At 39.4% G+C, this 22,694-nt stretch overlaps 1 protein-coding gene across 10 annotated transcripts in view; it reads right to left on the reverse strand.

Moving 5' to 3' along the window:
* Window positions 1-271: 271 nt before the first annotated feature.
* The window catches only part of STXBP4 (syntaxin binding protein 4), a 166,939-nt gene continuing 144,516 nt past the window's right edge, over window positions 272-22,694 (reverse strand). For all 10 annotated transcript variants that reach the window (XM_027034161.2, XM_053212452.1, XM_053212450.1 and 7 more), the window contains one exon: window positions 272-4,624. In XM_027034161.2, the coding sequence (XP_026889962.1) occupies window positions 4,498-4,624 (127 nt within the window). In that variant the 3' untranslated portion in view covers window positions 272-4,497. The remainder of the gene's footprint in view (window positions 4,625-22,694) is intronic.

Raw genomic sequence — 22,694 nt, forward strand, 5'->3', positions numbered from 1 at the left:
ATAGACAAGTAGGAAATGTCAGTAAAAAGATGAGAGTAATGATGTGTTTGACAGTGAATTAGTCACTGCCAGACTCCTCTATATACAGCGAGGCATTCTCTGCTGCTAAGGGACAACTAAAATCTAATGATGAAAAAAATTCAGGTCCTTAGATAACAGTAAAAAGCGGATTACTCTTCTAAGGACAAAAACAACCAGAAAAGTTACTGGCAATCTTTGCACTAAAATAAGTCCCATCATATATAGAAAATAAACTCTCATATACTATTGGTGGTGGTGTAAATTGGTTCTATTTTAATGCAGGAGAATTTATGAATATTTACCAAAATTAAAATGAACAAATCTTTGATATAGCAATTTACTTTTATGAATGTATTCCCATTATAGTCCTATTGGCATAAGAGTGCATGCATATATGAAGAAAAGGATTTAGTGACTGTAAGGATGTTCACTGTGACATTGTTTGTAACAGAAGACAACTCAGAACAGCTTAAGTGTTCATCAAATAGACTGATGGCTGCAGAAATTATGAGTTATCTGGGTAGTGATATTTTATGCAGACATTTCTAATGGAACAATCTATGCATCGACATGAAAAAAAAAATGACCACAATAAATTACGTCAAAAGCAAGCTGCTTAACAGTATGATTAACTTTGAGTAAAAATACTCATCAAAGTATTCGTGATGGCTACTTCTGGAAAGCGAGATGAGTTTTGTTGTTGTTGTTGTTGTTTACTTTATACAATTACCTACTACTTGATTTTTCAATGGAACTAGATTACTTTTAAAATTCAAAAGTTAAAAACAAGCTGTTGCACTCTGGCCACCTGAGAAGCTTTTTAATTTTTAACCAAGAGTAAGAGGACCCAGAAAATGGTTATTTTGCCCTACTCTGCCTTGGTGCCTCGCACTGTGTTTGGCACACCGTTGATGCTCTCTTAAGTACTCTCAGAATAAAGGAGTAAGGATGACCGACCCTGGTCACTCTTTCATGAAGTGAGATGGAAGGACGTAAGAACATCAAGGTTTTCTAACCCTAGAATCTGAGTCAGTGGGTCAACAGAGAAGTTTATCACATTAATAGGGTTGATTTATATTAACGAAAAACTGGTTGTATAAACATCAACTCACTAAAAAACAGTCTGATCGTTCTATTTGCATTGGATAAGGATTCTTAATGAGTCTCCACCATGTTTCTTTGTCTCTTGGGCATTTATCTGTTGGCTTGGAGGTCATAAAGAGGAAGGAATCTCAGACGGAGCTCAACAGTCCAGCCGATTCAGACCCTGAACGTCCTCAGTACCATTCCCATAATAAGGAGCTCAGATTGAACACTTCCTGGGTCAGTCCTTTCACTTCCCACAGGGTAATTCTTTCCTGATGAGCCCCAACTATCAGACAGTTCCTTGTTGCACTGAACTGGAATCTGCTCCTTTGAAAAACTGACTCACGGACCCTACCTCTACCCCCAGTGTCACATACAATGGATCTAAACAGCTCTGCACAGTGGTTTAAGAGAGTGGCTGTGCCAGATCTGCCTTGGACCCTGGCTTCCACATGTAGGTGTTGTGTGACCCCCTAGGCAAAGACTGGCAACTCTCTCTAACCTTCAATCTCTTCTTTACAAAATGGGGATTATAGTTTCTTCCTCACGGGGTTGTTCTAGGAAGATAATGAAATAATCTCTGCAAACTACCCATCACAATGTGTAGTACAAAATGCTCAACAAATAATATCCTTACAATTTCCAAAGACCTTTACCATGAGGTATTCCATGAGGAAGCAAGGAAGAAGGTGGCACAAACCAGCAAAGTTAACATATAAGGTGTCTGTCGGTAAAATGCATGCCTGAGGACCTTGATCTCAAGTGACTCCTCTGTGTTTTCTTCACTTAGAAACAAATTAGAAAAAACACTCCCAGTAGGGGGAGGGGAATTTCATACCATTAATTTAGCAACAAAAAGTCTGTACTTTGACAATTATAGACACTAACTTATAAAAGTAACTTCAGGTGTTTGAGAATCTCACTCACCTCTGGGGGACACAAGGAAAGAGCTCCCTCGAGGGCTTCTCTCAAAACTTGTCTCCCTGAAGCTTGCTCATATTCACATAGCTGTCAGGAGAAGCATGAGCCTTCTTCAGCCATTCTGAAACTTTTCTTGGGGCTAATGACTACCTATCCACCTGGATTTGACTTTATGTTATTATTCAAGACGTAAATTATAAATCCTATATATATTCACAACGTAGACCTATATTTACAACATACATCTATCTATATTACGCGCCATATGAAATTTAGTAGAGTAGGAGGCTTTAGGATCTAGGTCCTGTCTTGACCTGGCCACTGACTCACTGTGTGACCTCTTAGGATCTCAATTTACTTATCTATACAATGGCTACAATTGAGGAATCTTATGCTATCTTCTAAGGATCTGTAGGTTTGCACAGCCATGCTGGGGGCTGCTTTAATTGGGCTTCAGGTTCTCTCATTTCAAGCAGAGTAACAATATTAAAAAAAAAAAAAACAACCAAAAAACCTGTTACATATCTTGGGATTCTGCTTGAAAGCCCATTTGAAAAATGAGTCTTTTTCACCAAAAGATGTTTGGAAAAAAAAAAAATCTCCAAATCACATGATCCCCAAGGCTGGGTTCCTTTTTCCTGTTTGTATTTCAGAGGTGGAGAGGGAATGAGGAGGAAGGGGTTGGGAAGAAGAGGCCACTGTGACAAACAGTAATTTCTCAGTCTTACCAGGCATGGTTAAGAACAGGGTATTCTGATCACTTAATGATTCTTACTCAATTTCTTCCTAAGTATATTACCTAACGGTATCAGGACATTGGATATGAACAAATCCCTTTTTATCATTCAGTTGGTACCTAACACCCGGGACATTTAAAATGACTTTGTCCTGACTCTGCCCCAATTCCTAGCCCCAGGTTTAAATCACTAAAAAGAAAATCTTTAGCACTCAAGTCAATGGCTCAGTCCTTCCAGGAGCTGTCTTCTGGCATCCTTACAACAAAATAACAGAAGATGGAAAGTGTAATCAGTTTGGGAGGTGACATCAGCAGTCATGAGGTCAGTCTTGAACTCACAGCAGGGGAGTTCGTGGATGTGTCCAGATAGCAGAGGAGATTCCGGGTGCCCCACTTCTCATTAACTCCCTGCAAATGTTCCCTCTGGCAGGGCAGACCCCTGATGTAAACCAGTCCCTTTACTTTAGAAAAATGTGAGCTGCTGAAAGAAGCCTGTTGAAAGGGCATCACAGAGCTGCACCCTGACTTGGTGAATATTTGGGGGTATGGGAGGTGGAAGGGTTTACAGGAGAATAGTGGGGTTATGTGGGGGCAACATCCGACTGAAGAGGTACCTCTTGAATCTCTGTGGCCACTGGAGTGCACAGCTGTGGAGCTCAGCTGTATCAACAGAGCCACTGTGGCCTGCGTGTTGGGCTGTGACCTCCCTCTGCAGGGACAGCGGGGTGCAGCAGAAAAGGGGTTCGACGTGGAATCAGAAGACTCAGGTGTGAATCTCAGCTCCAGGACAAGGTGCTTCATTTCTCTGAACCACTATTTCCCTAACTGAAAAACAAGAATAAAAATACCCACTGGATCTGCCTTATGGGCATGTTGAACAAAACAGGGCCTGAAGAGCATTTCGTAAGTTAGCCCCACAAATAACGTAAACTGCATTCAGTAGCCAATGAGATAGTTGTCCAAATGTGATCCTTAAGAAACCCCCAAAAGCTTGCTCAGAGCACTTTCCCAAGATACTAATATAAAAGTTTAGTCACATCAAATAAATGAAGTGCTTCACTGTGTTCACATAATTTTCCGGTAAGTCTTAATTAAAAAAACCCGTTGTATCGGATACTCTATAAAGAACTATATATAAAATTACAAATCAAGTTGTATATGAAAAATTATACATATGATAAAATCTATATATGATTTCAAAAAATACAACTAGATTATTCTTAAAGGACTACTGTAGTGGCAACTGATCTTGTAAGTGTACACACTTATATCAAAAAGTTTTACCATACCATATGCTCTTACTCATGTAGAATTTAAGAAACAAACCAAACAAACAAAGAAAAAAAGAGACAAACAAAAAAGCAGACTCTTAAATACAGAGAACAAGATGGTAGTTGCTGGGGGGAGGCAGGTAGGAGAATGGATGAAATAAAAGGGATTAAAGAGTACAGTTATCATGATGAGCACGGAGTAACGCACAGAATTACTGAATCACTATACTGTACACTTGAAACTGATAGAACACTATATGTGAATTACACTTCAATTAAATAAAAAAAATGCTCATCACAGTCCAAAAAAAAAAAAAAAGTCTTACAAAAGTAGACTAAACCCAGAGTCTCCATTTTAGAACTTCAATAAGTAGTGTGTGCTTTACTACTCCTATTTTAGACCATTGCATGTTGGAGTCATCCATGTAGACTGAGAAGTTAGAGACCTTGGAGCTCTGCTTCCTACAGAAGACCATCAACTCTTCGATCAGGAAGTTCTCTGGAACAGTCCTCTTCATTTTCCTCTGAGCAAGACAGGTTCAGTGCATTCATCACGGGATGGATCCAGGATGTCGTCTGTGTTACGTGACTTGAGAAGAACAAGGAATGCAATTACAATCTGAAAGATTGTCCTTCTACCCATCCATGCAAGTACTGATCCCAGTGACACCGCGTCCACCCTACTGCAGCCCCTGGTCATGGGAAGCAATTGCAACTCGATCCAATCATTTTGAAAAGTCTTGGATATGTTTTAAGGTTCAACAAAACCTATTTGTTTCTTTATTCTTTGGTAGAAAGGAATGTAGGAGAATGCATCATCTTTGACAACTTGTTCTCCCTTACCCGACATTCAGTCAGCAAATCCTGGGATTCTCTTGCTGAAACATCTGTGGAATCTTTTACTCCCCCCCTTTTCCAGGGCTATACTCTGGGTCACCGAAACAGCTTGTCTCTCTGCCTCTGTTTCTACTTCTTTTCTAATTCAATCTCCTCTAGCCAAGAGATTTTTCTAAATGACAAATCTTACACTGTTGCTTACCTGCTAAAAATTCAGTGCCAACCAATGCCTTCTGGATCAAATACCTACTCCATGGTATGAAATACCTTGATTTTTTTTTTTTTTTACCTGCTTCAATAATACTTTTTTTTTTCTGCTACAGTCTTCCTCCCTCCCATCTTGTTTATCTAGTTAACTTAGACTAATTCTAAAGAACCAAATTTTCCTAGGGGCACCTGGGTGGTTCAGTTGGTTGGACATCTGACTTCAGCTCATGTCATGATCTCACAGTTCATGGGTTTAAGCTCCACACTGGGCTCTGTGCTGACAGCTCAGAGCCTGGAGCCCGCTTTGAACTCTTTGTCTCCCTCTCTCTCTGCCCCTCCCCTGCTTGCACTGTGTCTCTGTCTCTCTCTCTCAAAAATAAATGGACTCAAAAAAAAACAACAAAAAAACCCAAATCTCCCTCAAAATTCCTCCAATCTGTGTTCCTGATCTTATCTCTTATTACACTGTATTTTAAGTGTCTGTTTATTTTCAGGCCTTCTTACTGCATATGAAGTTCCATCAGGGCAGGAGTTATGTTTCCTATGCCTGAATTTATATGGTGCCTAACACGTGCTCAGAATGAATGACTAGGCATTTCAGGGAAGAACACAAGCAGAGGTAAGGAAGGATGTACAACAGGTACAGGGCATGTTCAGGGAGCGGTGAAACAACATTACAAAGTGTGTCTCTACCTGCTGGATGGTGTTTCTCAGACCTGGTTTCCAACCCTCAGCCTCTGGCTGAATGAATCTCCTGTATCCACCACTATCTGCCCAGCTCCTGAGTGTGGACAGGCAGCTTCTGGAATTAGGATGATCTGTTTCTTCTTCCTGGACACTCTTTCTACCACTGGCTTACCCTACTGCCCTCATCCATTTAGATCAGTCTCCCCTGACTCCTATCCCACCCAAACTCAACCTCGGAAGCAGTACCATGTCTTAGATCAAGTCCATCTGAGGGCTGGCACTTAAAATGATCAAATAAGATGGGGGGGGGGGTGTCTAAAAATATATTCTACACGACAAAATAGCATTTCCAAGGTATGTTAAAAGGGTTTTTAATTACTGTTACGTGAAGAAGATAATTCCATGGTCAAATAAGTTTGAGATACACTAGGTTAAACAGAGCTAAAGTTTCTTAACTGAAGGACTTCCCTAAACCTTAAATATATTAACATGTTCTATGCCTCTCCAACAGTATGTGGTATTACTCAAGCTAACGTGCCCCTGTTAGCACATGTGGGGCCAGTGTTCCATAGAGCATAATTTGAGAACTATCACATAAATGCACGGACTTTATTGGCTGATGACGGCAATAACTGAAAATGTTGGACTTACTACAAACAGGTAGTTTCATCGTCAGTGATGTTTTTGACCCTAAGTCCTAAATTCTCTGCATATATCCCAAAACAAATTGTTCAACTCCTCAGTTTGAATATTAAAATTCACTTTTCCACGGAAGATCGCTGATAGTTTCATGATGGTGTAAACAAATTTAAGTTGCTTTGAGAATCAAGGTGAAGGTGGCAAGGCCCAAACATCTTCATCATTTCAAAAGCTCAGAGTGTGGTTAAGTGGTACAAAGACTCATTATTCTCTTGACAGTAATCCACATCACTGTTATCTCTTTAAAACGGTTTAATGGAATTTCTTATTATAGTGACTAAACTTACTGAAGCATTAGATTATGCACAGGTTAACTTCATTTCCGGGCCTTTGGGGTTGGGGGAAGCTGCAAGTCTGCCCAAGTTGAAAGTGGCTTTAAAGAAATACTAATGAGTGTAACATAAGAGGGCCAGGATGCCGCCACAAGGTAAAATGAGGACACGTCATTCTGTAAAAAGCACCTGTTTAAAACTAAAAGGAAAAACTTGATGAGACAATTTTGCTAATTTTAAAAATCTTCGTATATTTACTTTGATGTGATGATGCACATTTGTAATATGTTAGTCTGAAGAAGAGACTAAATTATTATAAATCCTCCCTCCCCAGTAATGTCCCGTAATTAGGAAGTGTGGGAAGGAGGGAAAACAGGAACAACCACCTGAGGAATGACTTCAGGTGCACACTCTCCTATTAAACTTTCTGAAAAATAATATTCTCATGCTTCAACATTATAACTACCTATAAATGGACATTCCATTAAACTTATCACTTAGATGAAGCAAAGGCAAAATGTCTAAGGAAAAAAATGTAGTTATAGACTCTGAACGATGACTATTAGAAAGTTCCCTTAGAAAGTGATCTTTGCCAGGAAACTTCATTGGGCACTTTTACAGGAACAAGTCTACATCTGAACTTTTTCCAAATCCAAAAGTAACATCCTAAAATACTAACTGATTTAAGCTTATGTTCACAATACACTTCTCCATATATGTTTAAAAAAACACACACCCAAACACCAAACATGCAATTACAAAGGGTACTCACTGGAAAAAAACAAAACAGCCAACAAAGGGATAAGGTTTCTATACTTCAAGTACACCTAGGCCTTGTGTACAAACATTCAGACTAATGCTTCTAAAACTCAGGTAATGCACATAAAGTGCCTGGCAAAGAGTTGATATTCAATAAAAGATCATGGCTAGTTTTGTTTTGTTTTTTGATAATTAGAACTTTGTGATTATTGCAAGAAAAACTTGGAACTCTTCCTATAATGCTGGAACGGGGCCATCTGTGTGTATACCATTCAATTTTATGTCCTAGTGAGCATAGTGACTAAAGAGCTTTGACATAATCAGTATGAAGAGATAATCCCAGATTTACTGGCTTGGAGAACATTCTAGTATTAGAGATATTTCCTCTCTGATTTGTGTGCTTGGTAATTCAACTGAGAAGAGATGGACCAAATCAGCCCTGTTGAGTCTGTTTAATTAATAAAGACCCCATGGTTCATACAGTGAGATGCTGCTACTTAGTATGAAAAATTTAAAGGTCTGGAGAATAAATGAGGCTGACTATGGAACGTAAAAATCTTCCATTTGAACACACACTACCTCTGGCAAATGTTCCTGCAGGGAGTGCATCTGACCTGATTTGGGGAGCAATCAACAGCAGTTCAGATATATCGGAAAATCCAAAAAGCATAATACCACTTGCCTCTGAGTGATTGCCAAATCTGTTGGTGGAAAACAGGAATATTTGATCTAAGAAGATGACAGTGTTGTGGGGTTTTATTTTTCTTTTATAATATTAGTAAATTGAAAGACATATTTTAGAACTTATAAAAAAACCTAAGAGAACATGCTTTATTTTATTGGCAAAGAAATGTAAGTGAATTATTTAAATCCCATTATAATTGCCCTCCTTATGTTTCTTACCTCCTAGCATGCAAAATGCTTTCTTTCAAAATAAAAATTTAGGACAGCCTTTAAGAGAAAAGTGGTTTAAAGACAAGAAGTGCGCTAGTTTTGAAGAAATTCATTCTTAATAACCGTCTGTGATGATAAAAAGGTTCTTTTGTTAAACTCCACTGTAAATGGCACTATTTATATATCACTATGAATTTAGCAACACTGCATGTATAATTTTATCATGTTTAAGATAAGGCTGCAAAATAATGAGCCAAAGTAATTAACTTGCAATGTCCTTTTTTGGGGGTGGGGGGATAATCCTATTCATATAATATTCATATGAATGAGAAAATAAAGACAAATAAGTAAATATATGTTCATTCAACCTGTTTCTGGTACCAGTATCTTGGAATCACTGGAAAATTTTACCACTGGCCATAAACTGCAAGTAGTAATAATAATAAAAGACTTATCCTTAGAAAATAATCCCAACTGAAAACAAATGGGAAGGTAAGAACAGAAAGTGATCCATGTCAGGATGCTTGGGTAGCTCAGTTGGTTGAGTGCCTGACTCCTGACTTCAGCTCAAGTCATGATTTGATACCAGGTTTATGGGATTGAGCCTCGTGTGGGGCTCTGTGCTGAGCATGGAGCCTGCTTAAGATTCTCTTTCTCTCTCCCTCCACCCCCTCCCCTGCTCATGTGCTCTAAAGTTGAGACAGAGAGAGAGAGAGAGAGAGAGAGAGAGAGAGAGAGAGAGAGAGAGAGAAAGTGAACTATGTCAATAAAATAATTAAAAAGTCACCAAACCTTGGTGAGGCAGCACATAACCTCGTCAGACACTGGTTACGAGAATGACTAGGAATCAGTGATATGAAGTAATCCACTCTCAAACATGTTTAAGAGAAAATTATAAGTTGTTTGTTCCTAGTGACATATAAGGAGTTCTCTCTTACATAATTTTGGAAATACAGCCCTAAAATCAAATAGGATATTTCTCATTAACTTTTTAAATATCACAGAACACTTCCAGCACTTTTTAATTGAGTATTTGGAAATCCAGTGGGGGTCTGATCAAATATTAGCAGGATCTCATCCAAATCTTTACAGTCTTCAGGACAGATTTTATTTTTGTTTCCCATTTATGGCAATTTATATAAAAAATACATCAGATATCTTTTGAAAATTTAAAAATCCAATTAATTAAAAAACCTCTGGGGCATGTAGATAGCACAGTCAATTGAGCATCCGACTTTTGATTCCAGCTCAGGTCATGATCCCAGGGTTGTGTGACTGAGCCCCATGTCAGGCTCCACACTGAGCGTGGAGCCTGTTTAAGATTCTCTCTCTCTCCTCTCCTCTCCTATCTCTCTCTCTCTCTCTCTCTCTCTCTCTCTCCTTCTGCCCCTCCCCCTGCTCGCACACACACCTACTCTCTCTCTCCCTCTCTACCCCTAGCTCCCCCCACTCACACCTCTCTAAAATAAAAGAAAAAACAAAACAAAAAACTGTTTACATCTCAGATACCACATTATTATTATTCTGATAAGAATATAAAGCTATAACATATTACTTATGCATAATATTGGAAAAAACTGCTGTTACTAGACTTGGAAAAGATGAACACTGAAAATTCCTGAGAAAAATGTGAAAAGTATAAATTATATTTTTAAAATCATATACACAGGCTTAGATTGCTGTCACTTACTGTATAGAGCCCAAACACTCAAGGTCCAAAGCTGATACATGTTTCCAAAAACTGTTCTACAGTCACAGATTACAGCTTTGGGCAACTTTAAAAGATTGATGCTGTTTTTCATTGTGATAGGATTAAAAAGTACAGAAGGCCTCAAAGAACACATCCTACTGACACTGGTACTTATATACTGGACAATTAGATACTAATAAATAATCACAGAAATTTTGAGTTTGTAGATCTACACATTCTCATGGACCCTCTGGCAGTGTCCATCAAACTTTATGTTTTCCTTCCCTATCACAGAGTTGTTACCAGAAGGCAGCTGCCCAGGCAGCGACTACCTGTTTCAGCTACCCTTACATCCTAGTGTGAGCATGTGACTAGTTCCTGCCAATGGAAGATGAGAGAAATGTTTACCTCTTGTGGGCCAGGTTTTTAAGAAACTAGAGTGCCTTCTCTATTCTCTACTCTGACTCCTCATCCACTAACTGAACACAGAGGACTCTGAGGACCTAGGAAATGTGGAGCCATGAGCTAGAAGGAGCTGGCATACCAAAATCACCAGCCAAAGAAAGAAAAGCCATTCAACAGCCAGGAAGCTCTGCACTGACTGGTATGAGCATTAAGCTACTGAAAGGTGGCGGTTTGTGACTGCAGTTGGTGTCATTCTAAATGACACTTAAAATACTCTCAAGAGAGTATCTCAAGATGAGGACATGACTATTACTTCCCCAGTAAACACATGTTCAACTTCTACAAACTGAAGAGGTTGGCCTTCTAAAATATAGAAGACAGGCAATAAATATATTTTTCATGCTATTTTAAATATATCACTAATAAAAAGACTGCCAGAATACAGATTAATGAACTGAATTTAATTAGAAACAAGTTTGCAAGACCACTGCCAAAGTTTCCTTCCACTTTAAATTCTCACTTATGAGTCCAGATACATGAAATATAGAAGCTACTTTAATTTTTAATGTTTAGGTATTTCACTTTATTTATCCAATAAGTTTAATACACATCTGATTAAGTATGTGTTTCTCCACTATCAAGTTTGAAACCTTAAAAACACTAAAATTATTTGAAACATAAAATTTAAACTAATTTTATACTTATTCTAATAATATTTTTCTATTTACCAAAGTTAAATAGACACTAAAAATATATCAATATGAATGTACATATTTTACTACAGAAGAACTGAACATTCTAAAAATCACAAAACTGGATGGGACTTTGAGAATTTCCCATCTCTAAAGTCTTAAAGTGTTCTATCAGTATTAAAGACTCCATAATGTGTAAGTGTAAAAGCCACTTGAGAGTGAATTCTGTAAAGTAGAAACCCTCAATTATAGGAAAAAATTATGAGACAAATACCAAACACGTCATCAACCTTTACACTTCTCTCATCAACTTTACAATACTATTTCTTTTTTTTTTTTTAATGTTTATTTACTTTTTGAGAGACAGAGAAAGAGACAGAGAGCAAGTAGGGGAGGGGAAGAGAGTGAGGGAGACACAGAATCTGAAGCAGGCTCCACGCTCTAAGCTGTCAGTACAGAGCCCAACACAGGGCTCGAACCCACTAACTGCGAGATTGTGACCTGAACCGAAGTCGGATGCGTAACTGACTGAGCCTCCCACGTGCCCCAATACTATTTCTAATGGCGCCATCTTGGACTTGTGAATCAATGGACTTATCTGTCTTTTAGAACCTTAGTTTATTTTGAAGCAGAGGAAAAAGTTATACTTATCACCTTCATTTTATATATAGGAAACTAATACCGAGAGAGGTGAAATAACTTACTTTAGGTCATAAAACTGGAATGTGTTTGAGCCAGGATCTAGACCCAAATCTAACTTCTGAGAATTTAGCCATTATGTTAAATTCTCTCTCTGAGGCTCTGTTATCTGGGTTGGTTTCAACAACAATATGTATGGCGGTTCTGGGATGGATTAAATGACCACCTGAAAAGTGCTCTTCAGTTTTACAAGATGAGATAAAGATGTGTTGACTGATCACAGAGCATATGTTTAAAGCATTTCTTAAAGCACTTGCCACAAAACTCATATTTTAATTGAGTAAGTATGAAAAAGTACTTGCATGAAGCCTGCTTCTCCAGAAGTCTCCTATGCTTTTCACATTGTGAAATGAATTCTTAATATATCTGTCTTTGTCCACCAGGCTGTTAACTTCCAGAGGGCAGAGAAGTATTGCACGCATCTTTACAGCCTCGGTGTCAGGCTCACAGAAAATGAGGGTCAATAAATGTTTGATGCATAGATCCACCAGGCATTTCGCTGATATTATTATACCAAAAATAAAAAAATGCTCAAAAGTGGTAGACTAGCTTATTTATAATTGAGGATCAGATAAAACAATCTTCAGGTGTGAAAATGCAGTAGCTTCACCCGGAATGATTCAGAAATATGTTATCAGGAAAGAGTTCAAATTATATAAATAGCCTAAAAGTTACCAAATAACCAGGACCACTAACCCTCTTCACCCATATTCTAATATCCAAGTAACTTGTAAAGGTCTATTCATATACTTGGTAGTAGGTAAAAATTGAACCACTATGATGATTCAAACAATTTTGACTAGAGTTTACTTGCTAAATAGCCAGAGTTATATGTAAACTTACTCAAATCCCAGGATTTAAGTTATAATTATTTACATCAAACAAACACTATAGTTCGCTAAACAAATCTTGTGTTAGTAACACTGGTAGAGCATAAAATGCTACCAAAGACAAACAAAATGGTAAGTAGTCTAGCTAAGAGCTCGCCCTACCCCTCAATTCTCTAACCTTTACTGAAGTGATTTTACTACACTGGAATTTTCAGCCTCTGAAGTAATTCAGGATGTAGCCAAAGCCATGTTTCTAGGTATCTAATATCCAACAAAAGGATGGAGACTTTTCATAAAGGGGCCTGGTTAATGCTAAGTAACAAAGTTTAGGTGAGATCTAAGAAGATCCTTCAACCCTTTCAATATCCTGGATCATTCTTTTGATATAGATGTTTAGATATGTGGCAGCTGGATAAGACTTTACATCAGATTAGCATTTTGTACTTTACGATGTTCTTTGATACTGATTTCCCAATTTGCTTTTCGTACAAATCTCATTAACCTAACTTTTCGCTACAACTTTTACAATTGCAGAAATGGAGGCTAAGGTAGTTCAAGCATCCTGTCCACGTTCACACGGTAGCAGAACTAGGGTGTGGATGTAGACCATGGCCACTGTTCTTTCATATAGACTATGCAGACCTCATTTGAAATTCCAGATCGCCCATGTTCCAACTGGGTTGACTGTGTGTCTCTGGGACACTTAAACTCTGAGTCTCAGTTCCCTAATACAGAAAACATGCCACACCTGTCTCAATAGTGTTAAGAGATAACATGAATACATCCTCTAGATCCATGCCTGGACACATTCTAGGTCCCTTATAACCATCACCCTGTCCCCTCTATCTCTGACTCCCTGTATTTGTTTTATATTGGTGCAGTAACAGATTCCCAAAGATTTAGTGGCTGTAAACAACACAAAGTCACTGGCTTACAGTTCTGTAGCACAGAAGTCCAACAGGGTGCTTGCTGGGCTAAAATCAAGGTGCTGGCAAGTCTGCATTCCTTTCTGGAGGCTCTAGTGGGGACTCTGTTTCCTTGCTTTTCCAGCTCAAAGGCCATCCACGTTCTGTTATTCCTAGCCCCCATCTTCAAAGCCAGCAACATAGCCTATCTGTCCCTGCTTCCACTGTCACATCTCTTTCTCTGACCCTCTTCTTCTGCCTCCCTTTTCCACTGTTAAGGCCTCATGTGATTATATTGGACCCACCTGGATAATCCAGGCTAGTCCCCCTATTTTAGGATCAGCTAGTAGCAGCCTTAATTCCACCTGCAACCTTTATGCCCCTTTAGCCCGTAACCTAATGTATTCAAAGTTTGCGGAGATTAACACGTAGACACCACTGGGAGCCATTATTCTCCCTACCACACTCTCCCTCCCCTTAACTGCTTCATCCATGAAGATTAAGGCACAAGAGAAAAGGCACTGGTTTGGATTAATTTTTGCAATTTGCCTAAAACTTGGTAAATGTATAGGAAGATTATATGCTACATTGTAATGGAGATTATTGGATGAAGAAAAAGAAGGTGCTGGAGATCTTATGAAAAGTAATTTAAGAAAGAATCAGCTGTGGTGAACTGAATTGTGCTCCCTACCCCCTCCAATTCATATATTGAAGCCCTAATCCATAATGTGGCTGTATTTGGAGACAGAGCCTTTGGGGAGGTAAAGTTAGATGAGGTCATGGAGGTGGGGCCCTGGGTCCAATGGGACTAGTATCCTTGTAAGAAGAGGTAGAGACACCAGACCTCGATCTCTGTGCACACAGACAAGAGGCCATGTGAGGACACAGTGAGAAGGTAGCTGTCCATATCCCAGGAAGAAAGGCCTCACCAGAAATCAATCCTGATGGCATCCTGACCTTGGACTTCTGGCCTCCAAAACTATGAGAAAATAAATTTCTGTTATTTAAGCCACTCAGTCATGGCAGTCCTAGCAGACTAATACAGCAACCAAATTTGGAAGGGAAAGTGTTTGACATAAAAGTTAGTATTTGTTAATAAATTTAAAATAAAGGGTACTGGAGGCAAAGAGAATTCCACATCTGGCTAAATAAAAGTATAACCCCCAGAGAGGTGATGCATTTCCAAAGTACTTCTCGGAATCCCAGAGGATTTGCTTATAGTATCCCAATGAAATGCTAAAAAACATGCTTTAAGCCTCAGTTATACCTGTCATTGATCAAATGGGGGGAAAGAGTTTGATGCTGGCTGTCTAGATCTGGATGTTTTATTCATGTCCATGGGCTTTGCCATTCTGTATAACCTAAGCCAGCTGGCTGGCCTTTCATTTAAATGACAGTTGCTCATACAGCACTTCATATTGCTACACCCCTTCGTAGATATTTATAGAAAATCTAGAGCTAGCTCTCTCCTCCAGCTCCTGAGCAATGCAACCTCTCGGCTCCTGTCACAGGGCTTATGACTGGCTGGAGAGTGGCATAGGTGCAGGTTTTGGTTAGTGGTTTCTATTTGCAGCTGTGCAAAATAAAGCTGAGCTGTCATTTAAAGCCCCTCCATTGCCAAATAGCAATACTATGAAATAGAGGAAGGGAGGGAGAACTAAGTTCTGTTAAGTGCTCACCATGTGCCAGGTATTTTGCCAGGGGCTTTACCTCCCTTATTTATTCAATTCTCAAAACAATCCAAGGAGACATAAACTATTAGCCTTGTTTCGTTTGTTTCTGAGAGAGAGAGAGAGAGAAAGAGAGAGAGAGAGAGAGAAAACGCAAGTGGGGGAGGGGCAGAGAGACAGGGAGACACAATCTGAAGCAGGCTCCAGGCTGTCAGCACAGAGCCTGATGTGGGGCTCGAACCCCACATGAGCTGCAAGATCATGACCCGAGTCGAAGTGGGATGCTTAACTGACTGAGCCACCCAGGTGCGCCAACTACTGTCCTTGTTTTTGAATGAGTAAAGGGAGTGCAGACAGCTGAAAACAGTATCAATTAAATCAAGGTCACACTCACAAGTGGTACATAAACTAAAGGAACCCAAGTCTGTCTGAGACTAGAGTCTGCATTTTTTTTCTCACCAATTGCTTTCCTAAATTGCCAGTGACAGTATTCATGCATTTGATATTTATTTAGCACCTACGCATACCGGGCATTGTACTAGTTACTGGGTATTCTAAACCCACTGTCACATAGATGTTTACATCCAAACCAGTGGTTTCAGTACAATTTATTCATGTCTAAGAAGTGTTCAGGGACAAAGTATTTTAAAAGTTCCATATTTCCTCCTTCAATTCATCTTTTATTTCTTCATTACAGTCTCATTAAGAATGAAATGCTCAGGATTCTCATGCAGGCAGAAGATGGTGAGGGGATTACATGCACTCTCCTCTAAAATGAAGTTAAGTGCATAGAAATTGCCCTGATACCTCATCAAGGGGGCCTTACACTTATAGTAAGTCTGTGAATGGGTATTCCTTAGCCCACCCAAAATGAATCAAAGCAGCCAAATTAATGATGTCTTCAGAGAGAGGGCTCCTGACAGTGTCCACTAAAGTGGAGCTAAAATAGTCTGCCAAGGATTTAGGAAAAGTCAAAAGTAGTAGCTTTTTATTTCCAAGACAGAAATGATCCATTCTTCCTTCCCCTCTGATCTCTCTAATTTCTAATTACATTAGAATTACCCAGCATAGGCTCTACTTGTAAAATAGGGGGTAAGAAAACAACCTCAAATTTTCCTCTTTTGTGCTTTCTATTTATTTTATAAATGAGAGGACACGATGTAACTTGAGCCTTTAATTAATACAGTTGGCTGACAATGGCAAGTCTTATTCATACATGTTATGATCCACATTCTTTCCTACCTGGGAAACAACCTCATAGGATGTCCTACTTCAAATCAGACAATCATTTAGGAACATTAATTTCTCAGACTGGAGAGAAATGAAGAAAGCCATGCCTGCCAGACATCAGTTACCTTTTGGAGTCATTAAGGCAAAACTTTTAAATTTTTGTTTTTACATTTATTTATTTTTGAGAAACAGAGTGAGACAAAGCGTGAACAGGGGAGGGGGAGAGAGAGAAGGAAACACAGAATCTGAAGCAGGCTCCAGGCTCTGAGCAGGTGGTCAGCACAGAGCCTGATGTGGGGCTCAAACCCACAAACTGTGAGATAATGACCTGAGCTGAAGTCAGGCGCTCAACCGACTGAGCCACCGAGGCACCCCAAGGCAAAGCTTTTAAATACTGTCTCATAAGAACTTTTTTTGGGTGGATTGTCATTGTAAACAATGTCCATGTTCAGTATTTCAACCTACCCTGTGTACTGTCACTGTTCATCCTGGCAGAGTTCCTGGGCTAGCAAAATGTTCTGAAGACCAAAGACTGCAAAGATGTGGCCTGTGCCCCTACACCTCTTGCCCCCTGAACCCACAGCAGACGTCTAATTAATCAGACGTCACTGAGGCTGAACATAGACTTTGAACTCTTCACAAAACAATGCTTGAGACAGTGAGGTGAAATCTATTTGCCTTCCCTGCTCCAGATAGAAACTTTTGTTTTATTCAGAAATTATGGACTTTCTAGGTTATACTGATAGGCATTGATAATGCTGGAAAGTATACTGCTTCCTATGTAATGGACAAACGTTTTATAACATGAGGAGAGATCTCACATTAAAGGTGTATCAACACAAATGAATACACGGAGAATTATAAGTCAAGCATAAGTAACTTTTAAAAACAAATGCTTGGGGTGCCTGGGTGGCTAGGTCGGTTAAGCGGCCGACTTCAGCTCAGGTCATGATTTCACGGTCCGTGAGTTCGAGCCCCGCGTCGGGCTCTGTGCTGACAGCTCAGAGCCTGGAGCCTGTTTCAGATTCCGTGTCTCCCTCTCTCTGACCCTCCCCCGTTCATGCTCTGTCTCTCTCTGTCTCAAAAATAAATAAACATTAAAAAAAATTTAAAAAAAACCCAAAAAACAAATGATTACACCTACTGGAAAAATCACTAAACGGAGATAATTTCATGTTTGAAGCAAGTGTCTAATACTTAGATGTTTGCATTATTTATATAGATATACAGGCTATACACACACATATATAAAATATGTTTACTTACATTATATTGTGAAATAGCATTGTGGCAGGCTCCTCCAAGACAGGTCCCAATGATCCCCACCTTCTGTCATTTATACTCTTCTACACTGTACCAGGGTTAGTCTATGTGACCGATAGCATATGGCAGGAGTGATGGTATGTCACCCACTTTTGAGACTGGTCATAAAGACACTGTAGCTTTTTTCTTCATGTTTCTCTTGTTCTCACTCTTTCTCTTGTCTCTTGTTTTGGGCAAAGCCAGCTGCCTTGTTGTGTAAAGCCCTTTGGAGAAAGGTCCGTGCTGTGGTGAGGAACAGAAACCTCCTGCCAACAGCCACACGTGTGAGTTTGGAACAAATATTCCAGCCCCACTAAGGCACTCTTCGATCCCTAGCTTTGGCTAACCACTTGATCGCAACTTCATGAGAAAACCAGAGAGAAAGAGCCGATGATCCAGTAAAACCACACCTGGATTCTTGACTCTCTGAAACTGGGTGAGAAAATAAATGTTTGCTGTTTTAAGCTGCGAACTTTGGGAGAAATTTATCATGCAGCAATAGAGAATTAATACAATTATGATCACTGATCACAGTGAATCTGAATTTTTCCATAAAGAAAAGAATACAATGAAGGCAATGTGGCAGCAATGTCTAGTTTGTAATAATTACATTCAGCTTTACTATCAAACATAACTCCCGACATAATTTTGTTCAATTCTACAATAAATTTTAAAGTGGAATCATATCAAAGGACTACTATAAATCTTTAATAGTATGCAACTTCCAAAGGGAAGAAATTGGCTAGAAAAACAGGTAAGTTAATCAGATACTTTCATCATAGCACCATCAAGATAACTGGCATTTTGTCATTAAATTTAAGAATGCTGCCACTTTCTGGGGCGCCTGGGTGGCTCAGTCGGTTAGGTGTCCCACTTCGGCTCAGGTCATGATCTCATGGTCCGTGAGTTCGAGCCCCGCGTCAGGCTCTGTGCTGACAGCTCAGAGCCTGGAGCCCGTTTCAGATTCTGTGTCTCCCTCTCTCTCTGCCCCTCCCCTGTTCATGCTCTGTCTCTCTCTGTCTCAAAAATAAATAAATGTTAAAAAAAAAAAAAAAAAGAATGCTGCCACTTTCTAAGGAGACAATACAAAAGTTTTCCCTTGAATGTGCTGGTATGCATGTGTGTGTGTGTATATATGTATACACACACACACTCATATATATATAGCAAGTGGGCAAGCCCTGCCTATGTGCATATTGCATACACATATCAGTATACACACATACACATATATACAAACACACACGTTTGTTACTTCTATGAAACACCGGCTCTAGCAATGCCAACATTTGATTAAATTTGTGTATGCCGGGTAAAACGCTTTCTTCTCTTACATCAGAACTTAAGTAGATGATTACTATACAGTATTAATAGGTGTGCAGTGGACATGTGGATGGATAGGAATATTCAGTGAGGACTATATTCATCTGGGCATTCTTGGGACAGCAATGACAGTTATTCCTTTGCCTGAGGCTTGGCTTCCATCAGATGTAACAACTGAATTTTGGGGAAGACAGTGACAGGTGTCAATTTCAGGGAAGAGATTCTATGTATACAGACCATCATCTCCTCCGGTGTTCTGGAAGGGCGATTTCAGACTGTTCTTTTTAAGTTAAGGTGAGAGAGGCAATGGCCTGAGTTCATTAGTTGTTATTTCTTGCCTCCAAAGTACATTTACCTGGTAATTGAACTGCTTTTACCCCAAAAGCTAAGGTTATCCAGGCTCACAATTTTAGCTGGGATAAGTGAGAGGATGAAGATTAAAAAAATAAAACAAAAAAGCTAAATAAATAGTTCCAAGAAAGACATACAATGGATGCTTGCTTACGCAGCCATTACTTATGTGGCAACATCACCTATCTGAACATAGCAGCTAAGAGCTAGGAAGTAACCCCCTATCAAAATGTTAACAGTGAGGAGAGGGAGTGAGTTAGGGCTAAACTTTACTGTATGTACTTTGGGTTAGGTGCTATGGTAGGTTTTTCATGTACATAAGCTCATTCATTCTGGACGAGAACCCTACGAAGTGCTAATATTCTTACCAGTCCATAAATATGGAGAATTAAAGCCCAGAGAGCTTAAGTGAACATGTCTAAGATTGTTCAGCTATGCTGTGGAGACATCAGCATTTGGACCCAAGTGGCCTCGATATAAGAAGACAAGGAAGTATGTAACACTTATTAACTAAAACTTTCATCAAGAATAGTTAAGCTAAAATACATGTTGGTGCTTGAATGGGGTCAACTTCTAGCAGAAAAACCTAACTCATGGCAAGCAGCTCATTCCTCCATGAGGCCAGGTAAAGGAAGAACTGGCATATTGTTAGGTTTTCCTATCTTCACTATGTGACCTTTCTAATCTCCAGGAGATAACTACTTATTCTTATAACTTTCTGTTCTGCTATTTAAAAAAATGGATAAAGTATAGAGCTCTCCCCAAATCAAGATCTGTTTAAAATATCTTTCTTGTCACATGGAAACATACTATGTTAAAATGAGGATGTGGAGGTGGTAAAGCATGGGTGTGTGTGTGTGTGTGTTGGGGGGTGGCTTTACGTACCTTGGTTCTGCAATTTTGCTACCGTGTGGCCCTGATCAAGTTAGTCTCTTTTCCACATAGGGTCTCCAACTCTAAAGGTGAGACACTGATACCCACCAGTGTCCTCTGGGGAACAAATCTATGTTATCATTTCTGTAATGCTTTCTTTGTAAGTCAAGATTAAGGTCAAGGAAGAGAATCAGCGGAGTTCCAAAGGGCAGGTTGAAGGGATGTATTTTCTATGCTGGAGTAGACTATATAAATGTAGCGTCTCTTTCTGTTCCTTCCACAGGACTGTGAGTTAGATCTGAAGGCAGACAAATGGCTTGTTTACCCTCTCTCTTCTCCTCTCCTTGGATGCTACTCTTCTTTGTAGCAGACACCAGACCAAGACTATTGTTCCAGTCCCCAAGGCACAGTGGCTTAAGCCAGCTGGGTACCAGGCAATGGGAAACACTCTCGCTTCCTCCTTGTCTTTATCTTAGTGACTGTGTCCTTAGTATCCTTTCCTCATATGGCACCAGTTAGGGTGCCACTCAGCTTTGGGTGACAGCTGGCTGAGGCTAAGGAGTGCTCACAGGGTCCAGACTCATTTAGATATTTTTTCAAAGGCCTTTGAACCAGAACCCCAGTTAATAATGAATGCTAGTTTGCCTTCCTTTGATCTGGCATTTCTTTTTGGGGACTTTCTAGGAGACAGGCATGGCTGAAGAGACAGGATGCAGCTCACCACCACCATAATAGCATCCTAATAAGAGCCAAGTGGGGTCCACTCTCCACACCATTGGGAGAATTAAATGATGCAACGCATACAAAAATCCACCTAATATATGCCTGACTACTGAGCATCATCAGGCCGTGCTCTGTAAATGCTCATTTTCCTCTCCCCTCCATCTTTTCCCTTAATCATTACAAAGTAAGTATGAGAAAGAAACCCAGTGCAAACGTGAATGTGGTTTTCATTTTCCTGCCACCTCTACAGTATTATGATTCAAATCTTCCAGGAACTGAACACAGTTAACTCAGCATAGCAGGGGGCAACTTTCCTTCCAGAAGAGATAGGATTCTGGCAGTGAGCAGTATGGTACTAAATGTAATCTTTGCATGGGAATCCTGGGTCCTCTTTTCCAAATGTCCCTTTCTCCACACATTATAAACTGTGCCTTTGCTTTATTAATTACTTTTTGCTAGGGACCACAAGAAAAAATATACATCACAAATATGCTTTGCCAAGTTTATTCCTAGTTTTTTTCTCAATTCTTTTTAAGTATGGACTTTTGAGTTCTCAATGTTTTCAATGGTCATATGACTTTTTATGTTTTTCCCCACCAACAATCATGGGTTTCTCCGTACTGTAAATTAATAACGACTACTCAGCATCTACTGTGTTCAAAGTTCTATGCTAGGAGCATCACATTTAACAACTCTGTGAAGTAGGCAATACTTCCCTTACTTTATGATGAGAAAACTGAGGTGAAGAGTGACATAGGAACCTGTGTAAAGTCACAGAGCTTGAGAATCAAAATTTGAATACTGCTTTGGAAAATACTCGCACACTTGAAAGGACATCAAGGACATACCTCCCTTTCCTCTCCAAATGCATAACAAGAACACATTACTAAAAAGGACAATCAAGGGAGTCTTTCAGGTGTCAGGAGTCTTTGGGATTCCCCTTTGTGATCTCATAACACCACTTGTGACATGAAGGGAGCTAACCAGAACACAATGGAAGTAGATCAGACTGCGTTTCCAGGGTAAAGCTAACCAGTCCAGCTAGGACAGGTATTACTCTTGAGGCTTTCAAAGGCAGGTCTCTATTGCTGACAATCCTGCAGTGAAAAGACTTGGATTCTATTCTGGTTTGGTAATTTAGTAGCTATGGATTTTTGGGCAACTGCTCTAAGCTCTTATGTTTTCCATCCATAAAGCACAAAATAAGGCCACATACTTCAAAAGATATTCTGAGAATCCACTGAAATAGAGTTTGTTCATATTATGCCTCATTTATCTCTTTAGTTATTTACTTTTTGTCTTTCCCTACTGTTGTATAAATTCCATGATATCAGAGAACCAGCCAGTATATTTTACTCCTGTATCTCCAAGGCATGGAACATTGCGTGGCATAGAGCAAATGCTCAAAATATATTTGCAGAATGAATGAACTGTGTACGTTGTAAAATATTAAAACTGCTGATTATTATTAACATTATTGAGTTTTAAGACATACAAAGTTGATTTTTTTCTTTAGATATTAACTTTTCATGAGTATTAATACTTTTAGCCAGAAGTGAATTCAGGCAGCCAACATTTAAGTTCAAATTATGATCCTGTTCCAACTTTTTG

This window comes from Acinonyx jubatus, chromosome E1 (assembly GCF_027475565.1).
Source record: "Acinonyx jubatus isolate Ajub_Pintada_27869175 chromosome E1, VMU_Ajub_asm_v1.0, whole genome shotgun sequence".
Lineage (NCBI taxonomy): Eukaryota > Metazoa > Chordata > Mammalia > Carnivora > Felidae > Acinonyx > Acinonyx jubatus.